At 33.8% G+C, this 22,161-nt stretch overlaps 1 protein-coding gene across 3 annotated transcripts in view; it reads right to left on the reverse strand.

Moving 5' to 3' along the window:
- Positions 1–4,084: 4,084 nt before the first annotated feature.
- The window catches only part of LOC139523983 (junctophilin-1-like), a 44,379-nt gene continuing 26,302 nt past the window's right edge, over positions 4,085–22,161 (reverse strand). For all 3 annotated transcript variants that reach the window (XM_071318481.1, XM_071318480.1, XM_071318479.1), the window contains 4 exons: positions 20,327–21,128; positions 10,924–11,042; positions 7,640–8,634; positions 4,085–5,095 (listed from right to left, as the gene is read on the reverse strand). In XM_071318481.1, the coding sequence (XP_071174582.1) occupies positions 5,009–5,095; positions 7,640–8,634; positions 10,924–11,042; positions 20,327–21,128 (2,003 nt within the window). In that variant the 3' untranslated portion in view covers positions 4,085–5,008. The remainder of the gene's footprint in view (positions 5,096–7,639; positions 8,635–10,923; positions 11,043–20,326; positions 21,129–22,161) is intronic.

Raw genomic sequence — 22,161 nt, forward strand, 5'->3', positions numbered from 1 at the left:
CTATTATTTGTCTGGTTTTTTTTAATTTAGCCATGGCGTTGTCCGTTTATTTTCAATCTATAAGTTTGACTATCCTTCCGGTATCTTTCGTCCCTCTTTTATTGGTCATTGTTGAATAACATTTTCAAGTCAGGTTACGAGATGACCAAATGCAGAATTAGACAAAACAACAGATGAATCCTCGTTTGGTCTCATAGAGGGCAAAATTTGAGAGATATAAAGGGGAAAATGCAATATTTACGTTGTTCTGTAAAATTGTGTTACGCTTCGATAAGGTTAATTTCAGTTATCTCTGTTTGAATCTAGATATCACATACATTTCTTGCAATTTAATTGATTAAAACTAATGTGAAATCTTTATTCAAAATGGATATAACTTATGACATAACCTTATTCAAAACTATCCGATCGATATTTTGAGCTTATACAACCTTCTTTGGTTATGCATCTTTATTTTTCAACAAACGGTCAACTTTGAAATTTTATGTTTCTTCTAAATTGAAGTAAAGTAACTTCATTAAAAAAAAGCACGAGAGATGCATCTGTTTGTTGTTCTAAGGGTGGATTTTATAAAAAAACCAAAAACAAAAAAAAACGTATTCACGTTCAGTCATTTTCAAATGGAAGTCAAAATTTCCATGTGCCGTCCATCATCTTGATCGACCCACGGGTAACTTATTATTGGAGTGAATTCGAAAGAGATATCTACCAAAGAACATTCATGAAAGCTTCGAAAGTATGAAACTAATAAAGTTTTGTTTTCATTTTTAGGTAGCTTCAATATGTCAATTTTACAAAAATGACTGAACTGACTGAAACACTTATGGACTACCCAAGACAGTCTACTTAACCGTCGAAATGTCTCTGATTACTGTCTGAAAGCCAATGGTAGAGGTATGAACTTCAAACGAAGAGAGAACAAGGGCGTTAATTGACAAATCATAAAATAGCATACTTGTTTATAGTGGCAGTATATGTTCCTTTTATCCATAAAATTGTTCTTAGTATACTTTCTATCCAAAGCCATGGCTAAAAATGAAAAAGACAAGCAGACAAATAATAGTACACAAGAAACAACTTAGAAAAGTACAGACGGAACAAAACGAACCCCACTAAAACCTGGGGTGATCTCAGGTGCTCCGGAAGGGTAAGCAGATCATGAATAGAAGATTACTCAATATGATAGATCAGAATATGAAAAACAGTAGTATTTTTTTCAAAATGAAGAGAAAAATTGTTAAAAAAAGAACTCAACAAGAATCTGTAAACATATTTTAACTCCTCACATATACCAGCTCCATAGCTCTCTATTAGATTGAAGTACGACATAATTAGGAAGAACTCCAATTTTAATAATCCCCAATGCATGAAAAGAATATGATCGGTAATGTCGTATCGATACTAAAAACAATTAGAAAAATGAAAGAAAAAAAACACTGTACAAACCTCATGCATTCATGGAAACTCTCTGGGTCTACCTCCATTAGGAACGCTCAGTCATATTTCGAAAGCCAAGAATGTTTCACAACCGAATGAACCGAATCAGTTGAAGATTTTATGACCAAAAAGGACATAGTATGATAACCAAATCCATATAAGTGAAAGAGTAAAAACTTCTTTAGTTTCTTAATATTTTTTTAATTTATTTACAGACAATTTAAGAAAGTTTGTTAAAATTCCTGTTAGTACCACAGTACTGCGTACTGCACTGAAATAAGAGCATACATGTATGTACACTGACAACATTGACCTTTAGATCACCAATTATCTTGAATACTAGTTACTGATTTGTCCATTGTTGCACGACAGATATGGAGCAGAATCTGCGTACCCTTCCGGAACACCTGAGATCACCCCCAGGTTTTGGTGAGGTTCGTGTTGCTAAGTCTTTAGTTTTCCATGTACTGTCTTGTTACAAATTTTTGTCTGTTTGTTTTAGCCATTGCGTTATCAGTTTATTTTCGATCTATTAGTTTGAATGTAGCTCTGGTATCTTTCGTCCCTCTTTTGTTGTCTTTTCATACCTTATTAGATAGGTATGAACCATGCTTTCTTGTTTATGTGTTTGTAAATTTTCTAATTGGTGTTTACTGAATTATAAGTCTGGTACCTATGATGAGTGTTTTCAACCACTGGGGTAAATGTCAATACTGGTCTACGTTTCGTTCGCGATGTTATCACCAATTCAATCTCTATTCAGCTCTTCTTTGTTTTTATCCTTCACTGATATCGCTTTAAAGCTCCGCCCACTGCCGGACTGAGTATTGTATGAACCTGTGTGACCTCAGAATGTGTAATGCAGTTGCATTCCACTGACGTATTCATTGCGAATTAACGATTAATTTTATACGTTCTGCATGTTTGTTTTCAAACATTTCTTTAGAGCAATAAGAATCACACCAATTTTCTGATAACATACACACATGAACAGTCTTTTCTACGGTGACAATTATCGATGTCAAAACTTGAATGTGTATTGATCATTGATTGTGTAGCAAAAACAACCATGTCAATTTCAGCATGCATGTTTAGTGAATGTCGAGTGAAGCGTAGGACAACTCGTACACTCCTGTTTTAAATTGGACAATGTTTTGTTATTTGTTTTTACTGTTGAAATTAGTTTTTATGTTAGAATAGATAATTATTCACCTTGAGTGATATATAATTGTTGACCATTCGAGATTCTTTTTTTGCGAACCTGTCTTCAGCTGAATGTGTGATTACTGTGTATCGTAATACTACACGGGTCTCAGGGGATTTCAAATCGAAAATAAATGCAAAACACTTGTTTTTTAGTCTTTCAAAACACAAATAACATATAGAATTAATTGCAGGATAAAGACAATAACTGTTTAGTGTCTTTAAATATCAGCTGTATTTGTACTCGGCTCGAAACAGGTGTAGTAGCTCGCTTAAAGCTCGCATACACATTATTTCCTAGCCTCGAACAAATACAGCTGATATTTAAAGACACTAAACAGTTATTGTCTATGTATACGTCTTTTTCTGTAATTTACTGTTTATAGAACTTAAATACTATTCTAAACACTTAGTTTTTATACCAATAGGCAAATACAACAGTATCTAGATGTTTACACATTTTTGGGGGATAATCGTTGGTTATATATACTATTCAACTCAGCATTGAGTTGGATACCAACTATTTCATTTTGAGCGTTACAAATAGGTCTTATGTAGACGGAATGTGCGACTTAAGTTTCTAGTCTGGTATCTTTGATAATGTGTTTTTTTTCTACTGTGTGTTATGTGCATAAATAGCAACTTATGAACAACAATGAATATTTCAGAGATGCTTTATCAAACAACGTCATTTTTCACCTTTTCATATAGTTAAAATTCCAAAAGCGAATGACAGATTTTGACATATCTACACATAGGGAGTCTTTTAACCACAACTGTTCCTGAACAGCTCACTTCGTTTCATTTAACTTTTACGGAAAAAGTTTTAAATTATGGCGCTGTGCGTCATCTGTTTTGATCGGACTTAATTTTAAGGTGTCGCATTGATAAATGGATTGGTTAGTTTGATATGTTGAGTATGATTTTATGAGCTCTGTTCACATTTTCTTTTAATTAAATGACTGTGATGCCTGGGATTAATTCTACAAGACTTATTATTATAGACTTTTGAAAGTTATAAAAGTTTCTCAATTAGGTATTTAAATGAAGAGAAGACGTTGGATGTTATTAAACGAACTGTTTTCATTACTTTCATGTTGCATGATGCAAACAGAATGAGTCAGACGTGTAAGGCATTTACGACCAGGAACCTCAAACAAATGAGAAAGTCTGTGTGATTTCAATGAATCTGACACTTGAACAAAATTTCAAATTGCAGTGACAGTGGAAACAGTGAGTATAGGATGAAGAAGACCTCGTAATGAAAGGCTCTTGCACATTCGTACCTGCAGCATTTATTTTCTGTGTTACAAATGAACGATATTGGGAGAAACTCGATAATACAATGATTTCTCTCCTAGCTTATTCATTTCATTTCTCTCGCTAGAAATATCTGTTATTAAATATTAAATATAATTCTATAATAAAGACACAATAACACAAGTGGAAATAGGTAATGTATATTATTTTCATAAATAATGGTATTATACACAACATTCCTCTACAACCGCGGGTCAAAGGTCAACTATTAAACAGAGCTGAAAGACTTAACGGACTTCACACTGAATCCTTCTAACAAGTTGGTCAATTCCTTTGTTTATGACGTCATGGTAAGTGGTCACATGATTGTATGACGTTCAAACGTGTAACTCAACAAAAATGAAACAAACAATTTAAGCTCTTCCTATTCACAAAGTCAGGTGACTGATATTCTGTGTATTTGTAAATATCCGATCAAATCTTTCATAACTTCATTCATAACTACTTTGTAAATTTTCTTACTTTCTCAACAATTTATAAATAAAAGTAATAAATATCTAGTATATCATTGAACAAGAAATAAATGTGAATCACAAAAAGACCACATTTTGTGGAAAACAAAATTACATTCAACTGGCACTGTTCTAAAATAAATTAACTAATATAAATAAATACAAACAGAGACGCAAACACGCATCAACCATTTATACCACAATTAAAATCTCAGAATCCCCTAGGAATGAAAAAACATGATCCTCGACTAAAAACTGGAGGTTCCAAAAATCAACATTGGCGCAACTCCATTGTTAGGGGAATGATATAAGGACATGTTGTACAAAATGGTGCTTCTGGTTTGGTACCAGATCAAAAAACAAGATGCTGATAGGTAGACTGGAATTGGCATTTAAGTATCTGATGATTATAAAATTCTCTTATGACTTCCAAAGACAAATTGTACCAATCTTAACAACTATCTTCGTCTTGTCAGTGGGGTATCATTACTTGTCGTCTCCCTTGTTCACATCCGGGTCCGTAAACACCGCTTCCACGTCATTTCCGCAAGAACATGGCAGTAGTTGGTTCCCATGGTAGCTATGTTAAATGGTCATCAAGACATGATGTTAAAGAACATGGTAGCTAAACTTAGATTTAAAGCGATGACTAACACCAACAATTGGCGATGCTGCACGAAGTCCTGAAAAAAAGAAAACAAATCCTCAATGATATGACATTTTAATTTACAGATCACTGACATGCAAGTCAAGTCAGCGAGAGAGTAACACAAACAAGCTTCCCAGTATCAGCATATACTTTTTGGGTTAAATAAAAAATAATTTAATTTTGGATGTAACGCGTATTCGGATTGGCTGACGTTATTTTGTTATCATCTCATAGACATAATTTAATCATGTGACCGTCATTAACGTTTTTTTATGGTTTTCTACGGTTTAAATGGAATTTAATATTAAATCATAGGAAATGACTGTAATATTTTTTCTGACTATTCGAAATAACATAAAAAATGTGGCGCTACGCGCGTTATATGATGTGCGCCAATTTTTTTTTATGTTATTTCTTCATAGACAGAAAAAATATTACAGTCATTCCTTAAAGATATTCGAACTAAGCGACATAACTCAAAATACATTCGGATCATATCAAGTAAGCTACTGCCTTTTTTAAAATTTAATATTTTGCATAAATATTTTGCTGTATATAAACTTATAATAGGATAAAACTTTACATTTTAACATTGAAGAGAAAAATAGACAATATTGACAGTCGATTTTTTTAAATGTATATATGAAGAAATAGTACATGTTGTCTGGTCTAAGCGAAATTTCTGTATTGTTTTGTTACAAAGCACAACTTCAATTACCTCAAATTAGTAAAGAATAACAAGATTTAATGATCCGAATGAATACGTATTGTAATGTCTGGAAATGGCATATCATTCATAATGAAAATATTTTCTTGTTTATGATTTTTCTTTCAAAATTTTCCTTTTCCTCCAATTAATGCGTCTAAATATATACAAAGCCCCATAATCAAAGGACAAACCGCCAACTGATGGAATTGACATCAAATCTAATTTTTAAACATTTGAACTTATAAAAATTTACATGTCATGATAATATATGACAACAAATCATCAAATTCAAATATTATAAAATCTGATTTGGAATCCATTGATTTCAAAAGAAAAGTTACACCAAGTATAAACCAAAAATTATCACTTCCATAGATTTTCTTTTTTCTTTGTGATAAAGAACAAATTAACAACCAATCGACTGTTATAAGTTTACAAATTCATATGTATTTGTCCAGCTGCTGTCTTGCTTTGATTGGTTTTCTATTATTAAAAACTACGGAACAAGGCGAAAAATATCTAAGGGTTTGGCGATTTCTTCAAAGCAAATTAAGAAACGAATCATATTCACTTCGACTATAAACCAAAATTAATACTGCAGTACCTTTACATAAAAACAAATGACTTTCAAACGGGAAAATATGGCCTGGGTATGATGATTATAACGAGATAACGAACCTAACCCTTGCAATATTTCTCATCTCTGATAAGTGGATAGTGAAATTTTCTCAAATTCGAGCGCAATGGGCCCTCACTCCTGTCGTAACCTCCATCACAGTTGCTTGTTTATGTCATTGTTTTTGTTATTAATTTGTTCGTTTGTTTTGTTGATATGAAGACAAAAAGAAATAATTCGCAGTCCTTAAATTGTTAAGTCCTCAAATTTAGTCTTTGAATTCATTCTACCTTGCTTTATATTTGTGAAGAGATACACACATACGAGGGCGCCAATTTCGGAAAAGATAGCTCTTGTTTCAATCAATGAAATAATTTTGTGTCAAACATATCATTCAATTTTTGTTGGTGTTTTTCTTTTTTTACGCATTCTTTCATACTTTATTTACAGTTAAAATCAGGTCATGAACATATGACTACGATTATGGATTAGACATAACTTAAATTGAATTTATAATTAATCATTGATAACTTGGATCTTGTCTTTAGAACTCCTCTGTTATCTTATGACGTCTTTTATCAGTATTCGTGTATAAGCTTCTGTTTAACCACCATATAGTTACAATAAAAGACCTGGAATAAAGACTCTGGCGAAAAGTTCAACCAAACCAAATGTATTCTGCTTATATTGATTTCATCCCATGATGAGAAGGTTTTATTAATATAGGTATTGTTACACGTTTACTTTTCTACATTGGTTAGAGGTATAGGGGGAGGGTTGGATCTCACAAACATGTTTAACCCCGCCGCATTTTTGCGCCTGTCCCAAGTCAGGAGCCTCTGGCCTTTGTTAGTCTTGTATTATTTTAATTTTAGTTTCTTGTGTACAATTTGGAAATTAGTATGGCGTTCATTATCACTGGACTAGTATATATTTGTTTAGGGGCCAGCTGAAGGACACATCCGGGTGCGGGAATTTCTCGCTACATTGAAGACCTGTTGGTGACCCTCTGCTGTTGTTTTTTATTTGGTCGGGTTGTTGTCTCTTTGACACATTCCCAAATTCCATTCTCAATTTTATGTATATGTTGTGTTATCTCATATTCTATATATCTAGGTTATGTTAATCACAAATATTCTTGATTCGCGTACACAAGAAAATAAAGAATGATTTAAGTCAAAATTGCCCTTATTGATTTAAAACTTAACAGGCGGTAGAAAGTCAGACTACAGCAACTGAAAATGTTAAATTACCTTAAGATCACCAAGGATCACTCCTACATCACCCTGTCTTCGTCTTTCAGCTAATTCCTGAAGACGACGTAATTCATCTCGACGTGCGGTGCCAAGTTGATAAGCTTCTTCCCTGGACATAGGTTTGATTTCATTTGTCGTCTGCACAGTATGGATATCGGGAAGACTGCCATGTTTTCCAGATCTAAGCTGTCTTTCGCTTTCTATTAGGTACGCATTTTGAAGATTTCCTCGTGATGCACTTGGATTTATTTTGTTCTGAATTCCTTTGATTCGCTTCCTAATACCGTTTTCTATCACATAAGCTTCCGGATTTTTTCCAGCAATGTTATCACTGCTGACTGCAGTATGGTTCTCACGGACAGTTTGTTTGGCGTCATCATCTTCTTTTACAATGCAAGGCATAGTTCTTCTCCGTTGCAGAGATTTATTTTTAGCATCTTCGTCCATTGATTCAGATACACCAGAATCTGGCGAAGGATCTCCTATATGATTGGCTCGGTATTTATCGTCTAATAAATCCCGGCCTAATCCACTGTCGTCTTTCTGAGCAGAATATTGATCAAAATGATCATTTAAAATGGTGGAATTAAAAATTTCACTAATTCCTCGACCACGTCGGGATCCGGCAAGAAAGCTATAACGTCTAATTTTCAATGATGGACTACGGTTTCGCGGTGAATGATTTGGTATGTTTATGTTATCTTTACTACTGCTGCTAGTACTCAATGGATTAGGAGAAAGAAGGCTCAAAGAATTTAAATGATTTTGTTCCGAATGTGGATGATGAACAGGGCTGTCTTCCGGCGAAGAAAGTAGACCTCCAGATAGCGTGGAATCGATGTGATCTTCATCGACGTGTCCTTTTCTAACAAGCATGGACTGTGATCGACCATGAGGATTGTGATTTGACATTCCTTTCAGATGACTGAAATCGTATTTCTCATTTCCTGCTCCGCCATTTTCCTCCATTTTTTTCTTTATAATATCTGTTCCTAAAAACACAAGTTAAAAGTAAAAAATGATTAATTTTGCTCAAATAAGTTTCGTCAATGGTCAGTAGATAATTCCAATTCTTTTTTTTTTATTGTTTAGACCATTTTTTCTAATCTTTATTCATTTCCGTCATTATTCTCTAACATCCCAATATTCTGGGGGTTTTTATACCAATTTTTCTCTATTCTTTATAAAAAATATTTCATTATATATTCACTGTCTTTGCCCATTATAAACCCCAATCAGACACTCCTTCATAAGATCATTACACGTACTGGACACATCACATAGTTTTGTTCGATTTCGAAAACTCTGCACAGTGTGTTTTGATGATGATAACCATGATACAAAGTTAACAGAGAGAGAGGACACAAAAATCGACATAAACTATCAGATGTTTTTTTTTGTTTTCTACGAGTCAAGAACTTGTTTTGTTCCTGAAGGAAAAGTCGAAATTTTTATGTTTTTCAAAATCCTTTCCAAAAAAATAAGGTAATATATACGTTGATTTACTCATTGGCCGAAAAGGAGAAACCGCTAATATCTGTCTCAAATTGTAAATTAATTCGGTACTAATAAGATATTTAACATGTAGATTTGTAATTAATTCTTATCTATAGTTTAGGAAATTGAACAACTTCGGTATCAACAATCACCATATGGCATGGTCAAACCTGATAAAATTTTGCTGTTATCATTTCTGTTGATTTTAAAACACGGATAGTGTTAGTGTTCTTAACAAGTTATCATTCATTGGGTCACTTAGACATGTTCGAGTTAACCCTATGTCGATGCCTGTTTGTCGTTATAGAATATATATACATATACTGTGGTATTGCCTGCTGTTTTAGTCTTCTCAGCTAGTATAGTTTATACCACTAAAAAAAGACAACGGTTAACGAAAAATTCAGCATTTTTTCCATTTGTCACTCTTGTAAAAGGACACCATCAATATTCAACTTGATCTGTATTTTGTGGTAATAAGCATTGAGTTTAAGTTTCATAACATTTGATAGAGGCAAATTTAATTGTGAGAACGGAAACGAAAAACTCAGCAATTTTTCCATTTGTATAGGGACATGATAACTATAGAACAGTAAAAATGACACCACCAAAATTCAAACTTGATCTGTGTTTTGTGGTTATAAGTATTGTGCATTAGTTTCATAACATTTGGATGAGGCGAACTAAAGTTAGAGAACGAAAAGGAAAAATTCAGCAATTTTCCATTTCTAAAGGGACGTAGCTCTAGAACGGTTAAAGTGACGCCACCAAAATTCAAACTTGATCTGTGTTTTGTGGTAATAAGTATTTTGTACAAGTTTCAGAACATTTGGTTGAGGCAAACTTAAGTATGAGAACGGACTCCCACTTGGGCACATACGGATGTACGAAAGGACGGACGGACAAGGGAAAAAAATAATGCCTCCTTGGGGTCGTCAGGGTCATAAAAATCCATGTTGTATACTAATTTTAAAGTTTGATAACAGTGAACGAGATTTCCTGTAACAGTGATTCAACATGTAGTTACAAGTGCAATGCATATGCAACTGCTTAACTGTCGATAAATAACAAAACTTCCAATTTTGACAAAGTGCAGTACTACTTCAAAGCTTTGAAGGTGCAAATTCCAATTTTGACAAAGTTTAGTACTACTTCAAAGCTTTGAAAGTGCAAATAACTTGTGACTAACAACCTCTAGTGGTAAAAAATGATGTTTGTCGTCGCACCTGAGTGTTTTAATTTGAAAAGATTTGTTTTATGTTTATTAATTTTAAAACTATCTAACGTTGAGGAGTAAACAAGGTTAATCGAGATCAATATGAACCTCAAAGCAAATCAAGTACACTTTCCTATTTCTAAGGTTATTGCAAAAGTACAAATTTTGGACTGATAAGATTAATAACAAACCTTTCTTAAATTGTATGTTTTTGAATTTGGAAATTATTTAGAAAATAAAGTTTCACCTCTCTCACAAAAAGGTGACTAAAAAGGGACTTGGCTATTCTTATTGTCCTTTTCGGTCATATAGCTCTTCGACTGCTTCGGTTCTTATGCATGTTTGGCATTCAATTATCCGCTGCTTTGAGCGTTCCTAGTGAAAGTTGATCAAGAAAAGCGCATCGGACGAATTAAATCTAAATTATGTTGTTTTCTTTTTTGATATGAGAAAATAATGTGATTTTCTCCAATGTATACGTGCTTTAAAGGGATAAACGAATGTAGTAAATGTAATAACATAATCTATCCATCTTCCATTTCAAATTGCCATTTAATTTTTTATATACCTGGCTGGTGGAATTCCGGTGCATATTCCTTGGCTTTAATTCTGGCAATATCTGAATCCTGGTCTGCTTTCAGTGCCGCTTGATCTGCCTGTTCTGACTTTGCCCGAGCATTAGCCATTCTGAAACAAATAGTGACACATCAATAAAATTGAGAATGGAAATAGTGACATGTTTATTGAATGGAAAAAAAACAACACTAAATGAATGGTTTATGGACAAATGTTGGTGCTATAAAATACCTTTACTCTGTTATTTAATTTGAATGTAATACATTTGTTTCGCTAATTGAAATGGCGATTTCTTTTTTTTTTCTTTTTTTTTTTGCGGTAAAGTTTACTGATCAACATGTATCTCGCTGTTTTGAAGACCAGTTGGTAGCCTTGGCCTGTTTTCTGCTCTTCGGTCGGGTTGTTGAATCTTTTGCAAATTCCCAGTTTCCATTCATAATTTTATTCCTCAAATACATATTCAATTATTTTGTGTATAACGGTTTGGTTAGTTGACATATACGTTTATTTCACAGTTTTTTTTTGTTATTTTTCAGATTTGCTTTCGGTACTTCAAACATAGAAAACTTTGTTGTACACATTCTGCTCTATGTTCAGGTATTATATTTCTTGTTTTTCTGCTTACGTAGTCCTTTTCATTTTCAATTGTCTCATTATTACTAAATCAAATGGGAATATTGGTTGACATAATGGATGGAATTAAATGGTGGGTCATTAGTGATTGTGGTCATAGCCCACCCACATAACATTATGGAATTATTTTTGCTATAATTTGCGTCATTGATTTTTTTTACCGCAGAATTAAGCCATAGTATAAGATGTTGTGTTAATTGCAAAACCTTTAAACGTAAACCACAAATTGATAATGAGAATTAAAAGTTTATCATAGAAAAGAAATATTAGTCACGAGACAACATTCCCTTGGATATTTTGTCACGTTTTTACGACACTGACAGAAATGGCAATTGGTTGAAATACCAGGCATACACAATTCGTTAATATACAACAAATATTTTCCTCCAAATAGTAGCAAAACAAAACTATTATCTAACAAAATCAACGTTATAAGTTACAAAAGATTTGTCAAAACAACGTATACAAACATAAAAAAATTCTTACATTGTCGTGAATATCAACTTCATTTGTGAAAGTTTTAGAACCAGGAAGAAACACGATGCTACACCGAGCTTCTTTTCCTGGTTCAAATCGAGTACAATTCAGACTATGTACGATAACTGTAACTTGAATGAATTTTAAAAAAGAAACTTGGATTTGTATTTGCAAAATAGCTTAAGGTAAATTGCAAGCTGAAAGATTCAGCGTACCCTTACCGGTTATTGGCCTTCCAACGTTAAAAATATAATTAAAAGTGGTATAATAATGATGGACTTAAATAAACAGCTCGATCTGCCGAATAATTGTCTCGCTGGGTATTATGGTAAACTATGATTACAAGTAAAGATTTTACTCAAGTAAATTTACGGGTCATTCTCTCCGTATCATGATGAGAAAACACTTATGTTATCTGATTTTCCATATATAAACACAGGATAAGTGTAAAATGAGTAATTACTGATGAAAACTATTGATATTTATCGCAGATGCTAGATCGCGCCAAGAACATCCTTGTATTTATCAGTAGACACATTCTGCGATCTGGTGCATTTGTTGCATATATCGTTACAAGTAATTGTAAAGAACGATTGAAAATTCACTTTATCAATCATCAATTATTTGAAGATAATTTTATCTATGCAAACATATGAATGAATTGTTTTATACTTTTAAATCAACTTTATAACAAGTGTGGACACAGATTGATGTCGTCTGATTGAAGAATATCTATAATGACTTGTAAAGTTACTTTTTAACTATAAATTTGAATTATACATTGTGTCCATGTTAAGAATACTAACATGATTATAAGATTTTAAATTTGTATGTTATTTATCGATCATTTGTACATGACTTATGATTCCCTTTCAATGCTGATACTTTAAAAATAAGAGCTATTTATTCAAGTTTGGTATTTTATTCGATTCCGAATTTAGCTCAAACTGTACCTGAAGGTCGATTAAATGTCAATAAAACACAATGTATACATTTAAAATAGAACAGAGGGATTCAGAGGTGTATTCAGGGAGCATGCTCCCCTTTTGTGGGAACAATTTGTTTGATTATATATGGAATCATGGGGCATGACTGGAGTGGACCCCTTTTAGTTAGTCAGTGGGCCTCCTCGGCCCCTAATGATTTTTTTTGGATCCGGTACTGAGTTGTGTCCTACCCTTTCAAGATAATCTGTGTTTCCATTCGTTCTCAGTGTTGGTTGATATACATGATACAGTCTAACGTTTGATTTTGTCTGGTTTGTGAACTCTGTATAGGAGATCGTAAACTTATAGGACAAAACTTGTTTCAGTAAGATATTGGAAGAATGCATAGAACAACCATGTTACAGGATAGTACACAAGATATAAGATCTGTATATAGTATTTTCCTCTACATGTATTTATGACATTTTTGTATTTGCATGTTAAATCTATTTAGAGGTACAATAGCTAATATCTATTGCTATATATACAGTCAAGAAACGAGCGGATATTTTTCCTCAGAAGGTATGAGTGCATTGTCATCATGTCAAAAATGTTGAAGTGCTTTAGCATTCATCGATACGGGTGTTATTATATTATAGAAGTTATGGAGAAAGTAGAGCATTTTTTCATTAATTTAACCAATCATATAATTAACTAGTACAGTCGATTTCATTGAGTGTGTAGGCAAAGGTAATATCTTTGGTTAGCTTGCTTGTAAGCTGAACCGTGAAGTCATTGTTAGATAAACTGCAGACTAGTCCGACAGATAACTTATCTATCTGTCAGTAGGAATAGGCTTCGAAAGGAGGATAGTATACCTGACCTAATAATGACTTAACGGTTCAGTTGTAACAAGTAAGCTTACCAAAGGTATTGTAGAAATTAGTGCTGAGGTCATCTAATGGTTGACGGCCATGGATGATCTAGGATATTCAAAAGAAGGACAAACCAATATGTGGGGAAAGGGGGGGGGGGGTAAAAAATAGAAATTGTTCTTCAATTAAAATCTGGGTAACCCGAACGTACTTGGAATCCCTCTAGCTCCTTTAACGTTCACAAGTTATGTACACTCGCGCAGACGAACCCGAAGTTCCTTAAACGTTGGGGCAGTTTTCAATTGTTTTGTGTTGTTTAAAGTTATGAAATAAGTTAAGTTTATGTTTGCATTTACCTCTTATCTACATTTTTGCACTTTTTAAAGTGATACAGACAGAAATATCATTCAAATTTATTTCTATCTCTGTGTGGTTCCACTTTTAACTGTGAAAACATTGAAATGATTGAATCTCTTATTATTGTTGATATACATCAAAGAAAAATAAATTGCTCAAGTAATTCTTGAAGTATTGTGATATCTTTAGATAAAACTCCCATAATAGAGAGTCTAAAAGGGGGCACTTCATATCAGTATTCCTTAATTATTTATGTCATTTTTCTCCATTCTTAAATTTCTACTGTATATTTTTTGCTTCCTATTATTCTCATTTTTTTTATCCTATCTTTCTCTATTCTTATTACATGTTGCCAATTTTTCTATACATTTGGCTAAATTTTCTCTATTCTGCATTGTTCTATTAACCCCACCCAGACCCTCATAATAGAATATTCGATTTAAGTAAGAATCAAGGATAACATTTAAATAGACTAGCTGAACTTCAAATCTGCCTGAACGATGACATAACTGTCTTTCAAGTTTTCCTGTAATATTTTATACAAGTGTATATAGCTTTTAAATACACTAATACTTAATTAAGTTCTTTTACCGCCGATAAACAGCTGTCTTTTGTGTCTTGTTTTTTTGAAGTTATAAAAACAAGTATCTGCATAGACCGCAGACGTGATTGAGAAAAATACCATTAAGTGCAAATAAAAAAGTGGATAGGCAAGGAAAATCGAAGAAAAAACAATCAAATTGCAGTCACAACTCATCCTTGGTTGTATTTTAACTTCAAACACGGACAAAATAAATAGTGTTTAGCTCTTCAATGACTGCAGCAGAATAGACTAGTGAAAGCAACGATTATCGGGATTACATATTAGTAAATAAAAGCAGACGTTTACACAAGAATTAATCGATTATTTGGAGAAAACATCCTGGTAATTAACTCTAAAATCCTCCATAGCAGGTGGAAGCAAAACCTCAATATAAAATTTCAATTACGACGACACATTTCTAAAGCAATTAGGTCGGCAACGGCAGAATAGTTGTTATGTTTACACAACTATTTAATATCGAATGCCAGCTTTCAACAAGAGAGCTGTCACAAAACTGGGAAATACTGGTCGTATGTCATGAAATGGACATGAAAATTATTGATTAACATCTTATAGAGTTGATTAATTATTTGTGCAAAGATACAGAAAATAACGTATTGAGAGATATCAGAAAATTTCATCTGACAGAAACTTTTGGACATCTTCTCCTGAATAAGTTTCAAAATTATCCCTTACAATTCCACTATTCCACTAACCCTTAAATGCAGTAACCAGTAAGTCAAAAGCGATGACATGGTTAATCGGAGTTTGTTTCCACATTTGTTTTTATATATTTATATATTTACCTGCGTATGCATCAACCGCAGAGTTAGATTTTGTTGTTAAAAGGGGGCGCTCCCGAGAACTAGAACTAGAAACTATAGGACCTTTTCTTGACAAAAAACTCAGTTATTTTACCTCTATTGTATTTGTTTTCTGTTTGGGGTGCTCGGATGTTGGGGGTCTTAAAATGCTGCATTCAATATGTTTCTAATATTAAGATATATCTTCACGTGCATTGCTCTCAAAGATATCATAAAAAACGAGGTTTCTGTTTACCGACATGTTGTGTGTGTACCTTTCTCAAGCCATGAGCATATAGTCCAGTGTTGTTGTCTGTCATAATTGTTTTTCTTTCAATGTTAATACTTTAACTCAGGCCCTTTATTTTTTTTCTGTTGTACTAGTTCACATTTTGTATTACGGGGCCGTTAAAAGCTTACTATAAGTTATGGATTTTGTTCATATTTGAAGGCCTTATATGATGACCTTAAGTTATTACATTTTTGTTCATAGGTCTTTGTGAAGATAGTTGTCTCATTCCTATATATGTCAGATCTTTTTCTTTTCATAAAGTATATATATTGTGAAGTTGTCGCATAATTGCTCAATATTGTCCTGGGTTATGAGAAGGTTTTATAGGCGTTCACAAATAGCTTAACCCTGCCACACTCTGTATGTGCCTGTCCCAAGCCAGTACCATATAGTTCAGTGTTTACTGTTGGTTCATGTCTGTTATATTTGTTTTTCGTTTGAATTGTTTCACATTTTTCATGTCGGGCTATACGGTATGGGGTTTTCTCATTGTTGAAGGCCTTATGATGGCCTATAATGAGTTAAATCCACTTCATTCGGTACCGCGTGAATAATTTTCTCATTGGCAATCATACCACATCTCCTTTGTTTAAATTCAAATCAGTGTTTTTCGACACATACCGAACTTGTGGATCTTACTTATTTCCTAATAGAATCTCAAATTTCATCCCCATTAGAAAAAAGAAATCTTTTTTCAAACGCTTAGATAAAACATGCACCTTTTAAAGGTGTATAATATTTTGACGATCGTGACAATTTGCTGACTTTGGTACAGATATGCAGTAGATAGTATACCATGCTAATGAAGGGAGGGAGGACCTTTTTCTGTATATTTTTTACCACTGGACGTCATGCAACATTCAATTAATCAATAAAATTGAGAATGGGAAAGGAGAATGTGTCAAAGAGACAACAACCCGACCATAGAACAGACAACAGCAGAAGGTCACCAACAGGTCTTCACATGTGTCCGTATGTATCTTGTACTTTACTAGAAACACATGGAACATATGCAGTAAAAATTAAGAGTTCTTTCGAACTAAACTCAACCGCTGGGCGTACTATACAAATGACACTGCTCGTGAAAGAAATGTGATTTACCTGTCAATAATTACATTAGATGTATGTTTCATTATAATATTTTATTCTGATTGGCTAACTGCACATCACTTGTTATTCCGTAAGCAGTTGCATTGCTCAATACAACTTTTCATTCATGATAACACGTGCTCCAACAATAACGTGCACAGGTGAATTAAATAATAAAATATATAAAATTCGTGTTTTCATGATCATAGCTAAAAAATGTATCATTAAAATGTAATTATAAGTATTGAATGCTTCTTTTTGTAACTTTATAGGGTTGTAAAAGCGTTGACTGTGCGTACATTTTTAGAATGACGCGCTTCCGCGCTTCATACAAAATGTACTTCGGTCAACGCTTTTACACCCCAATAAATTTACAAAAAGAAGCATTCAATTCTTAAAATATATCATACAATATATAGTTTGTTCGAACTATTCTTTATTTTTAGACTTGAATAAAACGCCAAAACCACCACTCTTATCCGATATGCATATCAGTGATTATATCTGGTACAGATAAAATAACAAAGAAAACGTGATAGAAAGACAAAGACAATAGTTTTAAATATTGAACTAATGGTGCAAATAGTTTAATTTGCATACTTTTAGTTTTATGTCAAATTTCAGATAGGTTATATAAACTATTGACAGTTTAAATTTGCCAGATCTAGGTATAAATGACGTCAAAATGACAAACATATTGAAACCTGTCAGATTCGGATTTATGAGTGGGAGGAGAGCTTAAGGAGCTTCGCGTAGAATAATTGTATAGGTTTTTACAAGTTACGCTTCTCGCAAACGTTGGTTTGGCTAAGGTTCTCCCACTTTTTTTTAATTCCTGGATCCGCACCTGTCAGTTGGAATTGTAAGACATAAGGCAGTCCCGAACGGATGGGGCCTCGGTGGCCGAGTGGTCTAATTTGTTCATCTATAGTGTCTGTGCACTAGTGAGCTAACACTGAGATGTTGGCGTTTCTCTCCAGGAATAAAAGAAGACCGGAAGTGGTGTTGAACACAAAAAAAAACAATCAATCAGTCCAATAGAAGGGATAATGAATTCAGACTCTAGTCGGGTTAACTGGTATGACACATCATTCAAACTTGATACAACTCTGAATTGGGATTTTTTTGTAAAACTGCATTTGACACAATATAGGTTTCTGACATAAAATCATGAATAAATACGGTCTAAGAACTTAAAAATTTGAAATTAAACATTTACCATTTAAGGTCCAATATTCAAAATCTAAATACGTGGTTAAATTTAGCATATTACAGAATCCAAATAATTCAATTTTTGTATTTTCCCCGTTGGTAACACTGGTAACTGACATCTTTCGAGGTCAGGCTGAACTGCTTGGGAATCTCAGAGCAGCAAGGGCACTAATGATTCAGTGTGCGGATAGACGCTAGCTCTCACCAACCTCTGCTATAGCTTTGGGTAAATAGTTTGGTTAGATAGGAGTCATTAGCCCAGCAAGGCAACCTATCTAAGAGAGACAACTCGAACAAAACGGACAGCTCATGACTCGTAAGCCTTGTTTGGCAACTGTTCTTAAGGAATGGGATCTTAATTACAAATCCTCTAGCCCTCCAGGTTGGAGGTTCAGTAGAAGACCAACTATCTCGTCTCTTAAAAAGAAATCAGATGCAATAACTCCTATAGATACTGAGTCAATTTAATATTTCTGCAATATTAACTTATTTGAAGATCTTATTGTGCTTAACATCTTCACAATCTCTTAAAATCTTTGCAATCTAGAAATGTTCACTATCTAAGTATGGTTCCTTCAAAAAATGCACACATATAGTAAAGTTATTATTTAAGGACAATAAACCACACTGGATATTAAGCAGCCATCAAGCAATCAACCAAGGACAATAACTTTTTAAAGGGTCCGATTAACGATTTCAACCAAATTGAGTTTTGTTTGCGGATCTTTCAAATTTCTCTCTATTTACTTTAAGTTCTGCAAACGAGTAAACATCATCGTTCTATAAGGCACTACATTCCCCTTTCACCCAGGAACTAAATCGGTAAATTTAAAATGTCTACTTGTATTTCAATTTTTGTCCTGGAAACTATCTATTTATCTTAAACTTTCACGTTCAATCAAGTTAAGGATAAGATAAGACAATTTACCATGATGATGTGCCGATGGGTTAAAATTGGTGTTGTTTATTGTTTGACAAAAATCATGTTTGTGCCAGTTTGCTCTTATAATGCATACCCAACTAATACGACTCAATGTTATATTTTAACAAAGAGAAACATTGCGGGTGTCACTAGAGAGACAGGAATAGATTCAAGAACAACTGAATCGATTTTATGTATGTTCGTGTTGCTCTATAGTTTTCTGTGTAGTGCTGATTGTCTTTTTTCATTTACCTTTTCTGGCAATGTTGCTGTCCAGAGGCGGATTTAGAGGGGGGCCCAGGGGACCCGCCCCTCCCCCTTTTTTGGGAAAAAAATTGGTTGCTTATATAGGGAATCACTGAAGCGTGACTGGAGCGGGCCCCCTCTTAGGTCAGTCAGTTGGTCCCCACTTATGAAAATTTCTAGATCCGCCACTGCTGTCTGCTTTTATTTAGCTTGTATTTTGTTTATCCCAATCGATGTGTCTTCTTCTTATATTAAGATAATAAGACAAATAAGGAATGATAAACAAATTGCCAATTTTGTGTCCAATTACGGTCAAGCGTACAGCGCTTACATGCATGACAGACGAAGAGCACACAAACAAATCCTTATTTAGAAGATATATATCCAGTTTCAGTTTTATCGGAGTTTAATGTTTGCCATGTATTTATACAAATGGAAAATACTGGTTGTTTCAATGTTAACAATTATCTATCTTACTCAAAGCAGATGGAATGAGTTTCCCCCTAAAAAATATACAGGATCCGGTTGAAAACTTATGTTTAGATGACATTAATTATATATGTTGGTTGCTCTATTCATGCAAAGGACATATTGTTGATCCCAAATATACATTAACATGTGACATATGTATATAAGTGTTGATACCCTGATACCTTTTCAATGGAATTTCAAACAAACTATGGTACATAAGACCAAAAACCCAGTCCATAAAACCAAAAAACCAGTACAACAGATCATCTCGGAACTTCTTTATTGCCTAGGTATTGGAATTGTTGTTGTTTGTATCTTTCCTCCACTGTCTGGAGGAAATATACAGAACAATTGTGATGTATTCCATGTAAGGATGAAAGATGTATTTAACCTGGACTTTCTGGTGCTGCTATTGACCAGGCGCTGAAAATATGTCAAGCTTAAAAGAATACTTTGAAAACCACGTAATTACAAATAAGTTTTGTATATCTATATGGCTTATAACTCACCTAGTAATAGCTATGTCAGCTTTTTGTAGTGCTATTTGTGCTGCTCTTTGAGCTGATAAAACTGCATTGTCTACCCGTTCACGTAATTTGGAAGTCCGAATTAAAAATAACTTATTTTTCTTTCCTGACGATATTAACACATTGTTTTTATATTTTCCTTCTTCTCTGGTGCCATCTTTAAACGTAGTCACTCCGTAACCGTATTTTTTATTATTTATCCACTCTCCTTCGTATCGTAGCCCATCGGATCGTTCACTTACGCCAAAACCAGAGCGTTTATCATTTTTCCATTCTCCCATATACGTTTCTGTGACATTAACATCAGTAATATCATCTTGACTAACAAAAGAAAGATTACTATCTGTGTACATGGAGGCATTTGTCATCCCTGATTGTGTTGAATCGGCACTAACATGACTTATACTACTGATCGTGCTCCGTACGGAACCCGTTTGACGTTTTGGTGAATCGTTTATATCTCCGGTGCTTTTTTGTTTCTTGAGTTTTAATCCAGACATGAGTGTTTTACGTAAACTAGTGCGGCCCTGTTTATCAAAAATTGACTTTCGACGTGCTGGGGGAGTTTCATCACTTTTAGCTTTGAGGACAAATCCCCCTCGACTTTCGTCAAGTTTTTTATCACGACTTTTAACTACCATTTCATCCTCATTTTCGCTGCGTAGGGATGTCAATGAAGCTCGTAATGCTTTTGGACGATAATATGAGGCCAGGCCATAGGGAACACTTTGTCGTACACCATAACCGTGTCTCATTCCTCTTAACCATTGTCCCTGATATGTACCTGTCAAATATAAATGTAACGTATTATTTTATGTTCCTTAAAACTATTATATTATTTAAACACAAGATATACTGATGCATGCTAAAAATATAAGACAGTGTTTAACTTTGATATAAGCATCCCCCAACAAACAAATAATTAACAATAGACAAAGACACTTAACAAACTAGTATAGAGGTGATCTCAGGTACTCCGGAAGGGTAAGCAGATCCTGCTCGACATGTGGCACCCGTCGTGATGCTCATGTTATAAGAAGTATCCATATACTAGTAAAACTTAGCTTCAGGGCTGATATACATAAAACCATTTAAACCATTTAAGTTTAGATATCCAAGCGTAGTACAAATTCATCGTAAGACATGTTTTTTATTTGATCGGGTTGTTGTCTCTTTGACACATTCCCCATTTCCATTCTCATTTTATGTATATAGAAAAATTCGTCCGTTCGGAACAAACCTTAACTTAAGTAGTTTTATGCATATCAGACTCGACTTCTTGTGTGTTTGCATGGTTTATAAATCAGTACACGCTTTAGCAGGAGACGATTGGCCTGTCGACGTTTCCAGTCTTGTTCTTGTTTGAGTGCATGCGGTTCTCTGAGTTTTTGTTTGTTACTTTAATGTGTCTCTTCTTGGGCGCAAATTACGGAGATTTGAAAATCGGCAAACTACTGAAGCCTCATTTTGATCTGTTTCTTACGTTCACGTGCACAAAGATTTTAAAGAACACTTACAGCTCTTCTATAAAAGCATGCAAAGCAAACCTTTGATCAACTTGCTTTCTATGTTTGCTTGGATGTTTGCAAACAATAGGTAGGCGGAGTTTCAGTCTGTTTTGTATATACTGGGAATTGATTGGACAATAAAAATTGACATGAAATGAAATTAATGTTAATTGTCCAATCAAATTCCAGTGAACAGACTAAAACAGACTATTTACCTGTTGTTTACAAACATCCAAACAAACATAGCTAGCAAATTAATCAAATGTTTTCGTTGCATGCTATTATAGGAGCTGTAAATCTTTGTTTATA

Source organism: Mytilus edulis, chromosome 5 (genome assembly GCF_963676685.1).
Source record: "Mytilus edulis chromosome 5, xbMytEdul2.2, whole genome shotgun sequence".
In the NCBI taxonomy this organism is placed as follows: Eukaryota; Metazoa; Mollusca; class Bivalvia; order Mytilida; family Mytilidae; genus Mytilus; species Mytilus edulis.